Source organism: Bombyx mori, chromosome 6 (genome assembly GCF_030269925.1).
Source record: "Bombyx mori chromosome 6, ASM3026992v2".
Lineage (NCBI taxonomy): Eukaryota > Metazoa > Arthropoda > Insecta > Lepidoptera > Bombycidae > Bombyx > Bombyx mori.
Window position 1 is genome coordinate 15,806,147 of NC_085112.1, and position 8,013 is coordinate 15,814,159.

At 39.1% G+C, this 8,013-nt stretch overlaps 1 protein-coding gene across 2 annotated transcripts; it reads right to left on the minus strand.

Moving 5' to 3' along the window:
• Nucleotides 1-741: 741 nt before the first annotated feature.
• Nucleotides 742-6,732, minus strand: LOC733134 (pyruvate dehydrogenase E1 component beta subunit). Of its 2 annotated transcripts, XM_012690856.4 has the most exons (8): nucleotides 6,309-6,732; nucleotides 5,017-5,170; nucleotides 3,794-3,980; nucleotides 2,991-3,113; nucleotides 2,699-2,803; nucleotides 2,105-2,224; nucleotides 1,408-1,588; nucleotides 742-956 (listed from the first exon to the last, which is right to left on the minus strand). In XM_012690856.4, exons 1-8 carry the CDS (start codon nucleotides 6,515-6,517, stop codon nucleotides 932-934), a joined length of 1,104 nt encoding a protein of 367 aa, XP_012546310.1. In that variant the 5' UTR covers nucleotides 6,518-6,732; the 3' UTR covers nucleotides 742-931.
• Between the last annotated feature and the right edge of the window lie 1,281 nt (nucleotides 6,733-8,013).

Sequence of the window (8,013 nt, forward strand, 5' to 3'; positions counted from 1 at the left end):
TAGATAAATTGTCACGTAACAAGGGCGCAGCGCTGTTGGCGTGACGCTACGGACCTGCGTGTTTTGTTCGATTCAGGTGTTTGTTTAGAACAGCCTTTCCCAAAGTTTAAGTACATAGGTGAAAAAATGGGGGTGCTAAAAAATAATTTATTCTCTTAGTGAGCAGTAGTCAAAATCAGTTTGGGAGCCCCTGGTTTAGAATGAAACTATTTTTAACACTACAAAAAATGTATTGTGAAACTTTCTTTACTATTAGTATTAGCGCAGGTTCTTGGTGTCAAGTGCTCATTTGATAGTGGAATTTAAGAAAATAAGATTCACTCTCAATTTTATTACAAAGAGCTATAACGCCTTTTTTGCCCTATCTATTCGTTCAAAGCCTAAAAGCCGGCGAGAAACTCTGTGGGTTGTGTCCGTGGGCCAGTTCGCTCGTCGAACTCACGCCATCTATGGATTGACTTTTCAAACGATTAGTACATATGACGATAAACAGATGGCGTTTTTCGCCATTTTGGTTTGCTAACGAATCTGTAATACTACACACAAGCGATCATTGCAGTCCATAGCGTGACGCATGAAAGCCGCCTCGTAGCTTGAATTAATATATAATCGCAATACCAAATAAAATAAATACCAATAGCATTCGATTCATGTATCAACTTACAACAGGAATGCACGCTCACTTTATCATCAATACAATAATAATTAATATAACGACCCACTTTTTTCAAATCATACATCTTTTTGTTCAACAAATAGTATCTTTAATAAAATTATTAAATTCTAATCTCAATATAAATGTATAGTTAAATCACAATAGCAAGTTAAGACTTCTTTGCTTTTCATTCAATGCACCATGTAGAAATAAATAAAATATGTACAGATTATCCGAACATTATTAATTTATATTTGCTTGTGGAGATTCCCTGTTCTACTGGGCTTGCACTGCACTGATTCTGAAACAACGAAGCATTTTTTGGTTTTATCTACATTATTCAGTAAACACCACAGTGCACAACACTCTTGCTTCCTAACAATAGCAACAGACATCACTACACATTTGCGCCGTAACCTCTCACCCAAGCTTCCCAGCATGGAGCAACACTAACTTGTTTCCCAGCATTAAGCAACATTAGCTTGCTTCCCAGCATGGAGCAACACTAACTTGCTTCCCAGCATGGAGTAGCACTAACTTGCTCCCCAGCGTGGAGCAATACTAACTTGTTTCCCAGCATGAAGCAACATTAGCTTGCTTCCCAGCATGGAGCAACATTAGCTTGCTTCCTAGCATGGAGCAACACTAACTTGCTCCCCAGCATGAAGCAGCACTAACTTGCTCCCCAGCATGGAGCAACACTGACTTGTTCCCCAGCACGACACAGTAGTTGAGAGGAGAGCTATACTGACTTGTTGCCGAGCACGTTGGTGACGGCGTCCACCACGTCGGCGGGTCCGGGCACCGCGTGCGCCTCGAGCGTCCTGGCGTAGGGCATGGGCACGTCGGCGCCGCACACTCGCCACACCGGCGCATCTAGCTCGAAGAACGACGGCGACTCCATGACGCGGGCGCAGATCTCTGCGCCGATTCCTGGGACAATACACGTTATTCAACACTAATCCCGTTATCCTGCCACATATCGTGGTCAAGTATTTTGTAGCTTTCAAGTTAATAATATTTTATAATCTAAAGCTTACGCAAATGCCAAACGAAGCCTTGAATGCCACACATCAGCTGATTTCTATTGCAGTTATAGTGCGTGTTTTAATAGGGGCGATATTCTCTAATATCATATTATGTCATCACTGGAGCTAATAGACATTACCAAATGAATGTCGCCCCTTCGAGATATGTAGTCAACTTCTCAATTGCATTGTATTGGTTGTTGAGCCCTTCACAGCAGAACACAAGTGGGCCCCGCACGTCAGGTGCCGAGTGGTGCGCCACCGGGGCCGTCATACAAAGGACATGTCTAGTAGTGTGCACATTGAATAGATGCTTTGTTAAAGTGCAGCAGTAGCAGAATACGTTTTTCCATTTATTATCTGGCTCAAACACCCAACGTTTGTACTGAGCCTTTTAATGTTATTGTCCATAAATCCTTACCAGATTGCGGCCATCCTTGTTCTACAGTAATGAGATGATGTGTTTTGGCAATGGACCGAGCGATCGTGTCGAAATCCATTGGCCTTATTGTTCTTAGATTTACTACTTCACATTCTATACCTGAAAAATTTACAAATATATTTAGTGCAACATGCTGGAGTTTAAATTATGGACAAAGGAGTTTCAGAGGACTTTAATAATTACTTACTGAACATGGTTCATCCCAATTCAGAATCTGTTCTTTTAAACAAAGCTGCTGCAAAATTATTTGTCATTGATTACAAAACTACAATAGATTAGTATACTGGAGTTATACAACAACATATTATGGTGAATTATACAATGAAATTAAATCCGTTTTTATGAAAAATAAATTTAAAATACATTTAAATAGGTACAACAAGTTGTGAAATTTTGCAGCAGCACCCTAATTTTAATATGAAGTAAGATGTTTTCCGAATTCTGAATTTTTATTTTTGTGTTTTTGGTCTTCAGTTTTTTATGAAAAAATAAACAGTTGAATTTGCAATTGACAGCTGTCATATCCGACGCGTGTCAGTTTTGAGTTGATGAATGATGTATCTTCAGACGTACCCTTGCTTCCAGCCAGTTGTTCAGCGGCCTTGAGCGCGGTGTCGGTGCCTCGTCCAGCGCACACTAGCGTGATATGCCGACCCTCCCTTTCTACCTTAGCTTTGCCTGAAAAATAGTTCAATTTTTACTGTTAGTCAATTTTAGTGTCGTTACGCCTTATGATGTGTAGAAGTAATCTGGACGACAATAATTTATTTATTTATTTATTAATAAACAACAATTAGAGTAGTTAGGCCACTGGTGTTTCTTTTTGAAAGCTATTCGGCAACAACAGATAAGTGGGTCTACTCACCAATAGGAAGTACAAAGTCTTTGGACTGGGCTTCATCTGACATTGGGAATGGTATACCATACATAATTTCATCTTCCAACATAACAACTGGGTCGGGATCCCTGATGGCAGCTTTCAGGAGACCTAAAAGTAACATTCTAAGTAATGAGTATACCAGGAGGGCAAAATCAAAATACCAATATAAAAAATATTATATTTTGACTATTTATGATATTTGTTAGAGGAACCATCAATCAACAAAAGTCAATATATAGTTTTATTTCAAAACTACAAGGGAACAGGGTCAATAACAGCAACAAATTATAGTCATCATCTCATATGGATTTTCAAAGTATAAAATGAAACAATATACTGAATATCAATTGGTGGTCTTCAAACACACATTCACACATATAAATCAAGTCCCCCCTGTTCCATATTCACTACAAAAAAAATTATCATCTTAAAGTGGTGACATCCTGGTTGTGTGCATTATACATGGTTTCAATATTAATTCAATATTATCCAAAAGAACTTCGAAGCTATTTTTGGAATGATTACTATTTCTGGAGATGGCGATAGAGATTAGCAAAGTTCTACTTATAAAATGTTATATACCTTTATTACTATTAGATACACTATTCATATATTTTAATTTTTATTCAGGTACTGTTCACAATGATGAATGATGATAGTATTAAAAACGACATTCTTTGAATATATACAAATATATATAATCAAATGTGCACAGCTTGATGTTGTCAATTTATATATTTCCCTTAGATTCATTGGCTATGCATAAAATGACTAGGTGAACTGCTTACCTTTAGCATCCTCTGCTGAATAAGGCATTAGAACTTTAAGGCCTGGACAGTGGCTGTACCAGGCACCAAAGCACTGGGAATGTTGTGCGGCAACACCGGAGGCAGCTCCATTAGGTCCTCGGAATACTATTGGCACTGGTACTGTGCCAGCTGACATATAGAAGGTCTTGGCGGCTGAGTTTATTATCTGGAAGTGAATTTTTTTACTAATGTAGTTGGATTTTTCGGTTCGTATATGTGGATCATGACCCGCTTAGGCTTAAATCGTTGTGGAAACCATCACATTTTATGGATTCATCATAAAGTAATTATAGACTTTTATTTATTTATTTTTTATTGCTTAGATGGGTGGACGAGCTCACAGCCCACCTGGTGTTAAGTGGTTACTGGAGCCCATAGACATCCACAACGTAAATGCGCCATCCACCTTGAGAATAAGTTCTAAGGTCTCAAGTATAGTTACAACGGCTGCCCCACCCTTCAAACCGAAACGCATTACTGCTTCACGGCAGAAATAGGCAGAGTGGTGGTACCCACCCGCGCGGACTCACAAGAGGTCCTACCACCAGTAAGACTTGTCGTGATTATAGGTAGAAATTTTAATTACATTAGAAAATGGATAATCAAGTTTTAATCTGTAAGATGTAACCTTGTGGCGCTTTTATTTACTTTTTTAAAATTGACAATATCAACAGACAAATCTTTTCAAGTTATTTAGAAAGTTAATAATTATGGATGACTATCGGCCATATTTTTTTTAGTACATTCTTATCAACACATGACACACAAAAGGATTTATATTTAAACATGTATTTATGGGATTCATTACGTATCATTGTTTTAATCTTTTAAATTTTCGGAATTGTTGTCATAATGCAGTTTTATGTTTGTATTTTTTTGGTCTACCTATCTGCCAGTAGCCTCGAGGGCCTATTCAGCCTCCACTGTGACTGAGGTGGCTGAGGTCATGGACTTAACCTCAAAGAGCTTGGTAATAAAATCCATAGCAAGTGTTTCACTGAAAACAACCACACATTGAGCATTTCCAGAGAGAAACTCATTGGGATATCCCTTTTCTATATTTTTTGTTACATATTTGTTTATTTATATTTGTGATTTTTTGGTCATTGTCAACATTTGACATAACACCACCAATTGTGTCATGGACATTACGAGGATTTTGTTCATTAAATACAACTTATCAATTTTATCAGGACACTCACATGATCAATAGCTTGCATAGAGAAGTTAAAGGTCATGAATTCACAAATAGGCTTGAGCCCTGCAAAAGCAGCTCCAACAGCTATACCGGCGAATCCTGCCTCTGTGATGGGTGTGTCGATAACTCTTTTATCACCATATTTCTTCCATAGACCCCTAAAATTATTTGTTGGTTTTCATATCTTGTTCATCTTTTGTCATCACATGAAATTTATTATTTAATGATTGATTAGTGCTTCATGTAGTGTGCATTGACATTATTTAGAACCATGCTGGGGAAGCTAAAACTCACCTATGAGTCACCAACTAGATGCAAACTTAGTGCAACAGTAGGGAATTTATATTCATGTATTTATGTTAGTAGTAGAAATAGAGGATGTAGTAGTAGGATGTCTGTGTTCACTGAATAATACAATGTACACTTTAGATATAAGCCCATCTGATCATAGTTCGAAGTCACATGCAATAATACTTTTGGAATAAAAGTTACATGCCCAGATTAATTAATGTTACTTATCTGGCCTTTAACTGTGACGAGACCGGTACGCTAAATACTGATAGGCTTAGTTTATAATTCAGAGCTTAAAATATAAAGGTTGTAAACTTTAAGTATTCTATGTTTCTATTGTTTCATATTAAGAGAAGGCATTATAGCTGAGCATTAACACTTTTATATTTAAGTTTTATTTTGTCTGTTTAAAGAATTTAATGTTTTCATAATCTTCATGTATGAAGGAAGATATCATTCTAAATTTTCAGGATTAATGGCATTAAAATCTTATATGAAACAGCGTTCTTTTATATGATGATAGTTAAATGTCTGCACACACTTAAATATATTTTTTACTTTTGGATGTGATTTTTATTTTTCAGATTTTCAGAATTTTGTTCCAACATATTCGATAGATATTATCTAGTATAAATTACAGAAATTGTTTTAAACTATAAATAGGTTGAAAATATTATGTATTAATGAATTTCGATCCATTTTATATGATTTATATTTCATTGGTTAGCCAAATTGCATTCGGGTGTTTGTTTGTTTACTGCAGTCGTATCGACAGTACATCGACTGCACTATCGATTTGCTAACGATAACATTGAACTTGACAATCTGTCAACAAATGAATGGGTTATGTAATGATGAAACGAATTTGGATTACATACAATCTATTGTGAGCTTAATTGAGATAACAGAGAAGATTAAAATAGCAAATCAAGTTGAAATTTCAGCAATAACTAGTAAATATAATAGTCGACTGTTATGTACATACGATAGGTTAGAATGTTTTACCTTGTAACTTTGTAGGCACCATCGTATTGAGCGACTTCCTCTCCCAAAACGAAGACTTTCTCGTCTCTCTCCATCTCCTCGTCGATCGCTTGATTTAAAGCATCTCTTACAGTCACCGGCTTAGAAGCCAGAGCTTTCGATGTGGCAAAACTGCGACGGGATAATCGAGTGAGCATCCCGAGAACAGCCGGCGATGATTTTAATGCCATTTTAAATATAATGTCACTGTTAAATAATTTTTGCAACACCTAAACCAGCAAGGTGGTTTATTGGCGAGGTAAGATCTTAGTTTTGTCTAAAATGATATTAAATTCGCGAATGAACCGCGACGAAGGATGAATGGAGGTCGTTAGTGTATCCATTGAAGTTCGTACGCATAACGCATGACACTGTGACATTACAGTAGTTGTCAAATTTGTTAAATGTCAGAATTTTTCTTTGTACGATTGAAACTGAACTACGGTTTAATATTTAAACTTCAAATTTCAAAATATATTTTAAGCCGACAATTTTATTACGTTATTATCATTTTACTAGTAAGTCCATCGAGCTTAATCCTTTTATTTATGAAATCATCGATCATGTCATTCGATTTCTTGGATTCAGTACTTATTACTTAATTTTAAAATAGGAGTTTTTTCATAATAAAATTAATAAATCTGCAAAAAAAATTTTTTGTGTGATCAAACTTTTAAATTCGTTACTTTTCTTCGACTAAAATGATAATAAATGTTTCAGCTTATATGTATAGATGTCTCTACTAGAGAGAATTCAAATTCAGCACATGCATAGAAGTAATACTGTTCTGTGATCATTACAGAGATGGCGCTGTAAAAGGTAATGTACATCTATAGAATTAAAAAACACGAGACAAGTCATAAAATAAAAAGAGGGATTGAATGCGGCATTCTCGAAATTGGTTGAGGTATCTATCTTCCCTGGGACCTGGAAGCGGAGGCGCTCGCTGCGGATTACGCGTGGCGATGCGATCTCCGCTCTAGGGGGGAGCCGCGTCCCAGCGTGGCGGAAGTTCGAGCGCGTAAGCTTCAATCTCGGCATGCCGTGCTCGAGGCGTGGTCTCGCCGACTGGCGGACCCCGCCTACGGGCGACGGACCGTCGAGGCGATCCGCCCGGTCCTCTCGGACTGGGTGAATCGCGACCGAAGGCGTCTCACCTTCCGAGCGACGCAGGTGCTCACGGGACACGGCTGTTTCGGTCGTTACCTGCACCTCGTCGCCCGAAGGGAGCCGACGCCGAAATGCCACCACTGTAGTGGCTACAACGAGGACACAGCGGAGCACACGCTCGCGTACTGCCCCGCTTTCACGGAGCAGCGCCGCGTCCTCGTTGCAAAAATAGGACCGGACTTGTCGCTTCCGACCGTCGTGGCTACGATGCTCGGCAGCGACGAGTCCTGGCAGGCGATGCTCGACTTCTGCGAGTCCACCATCTCGCAGAAGGAGGTGGCGGAACGGAAGAGGGAGAACTCTTCCTCCCTCTCGGCGCCGTGCCGCCACCGCAGAGCCAGGGGTCAGAGGAGGGCATTTGTCCAGCTCCGGCCCCTATGAGGAGGTAGTCTCCTCCCGGTGATGGTCACAGGGCGACCTAAGGGGGTTGAGACTGCGCCGCACGCTACTGTCACTCTAGCGCGCTGGCACCAGGAGGTCGGGACGACGCGTTGCCGGCTGCGGACTGCGATGCGGT

What these genes read in the sequence shown, in the direction of transcription:
- LOC733134 (XM_012690856.4), bottom strand. Translation starts at nt 6,517, where the DNA reads ATGGCATTAAAATCATCGCCGGCTGTTCTCGGGATGCTCACTCGATTA. An exon ending in AGACTTTGTACTTCCTATTG is followed by an intron (nt 2,804 to 2,990) that starts GTGAGTAGACCC and finishes ACTATTTTTCAG; the next exon opens with GCAAAGCTAAGGTAGAAAGG. An exon ending in ACAAGGATGGCCGCAATCTG is followed by an intron (nt 1,589 to 2,104) that starts GTAAGGATTTAT and finishes GTATTGTCCCAG; the next exon opens with GAATCGGCGCAGAGATCTGC.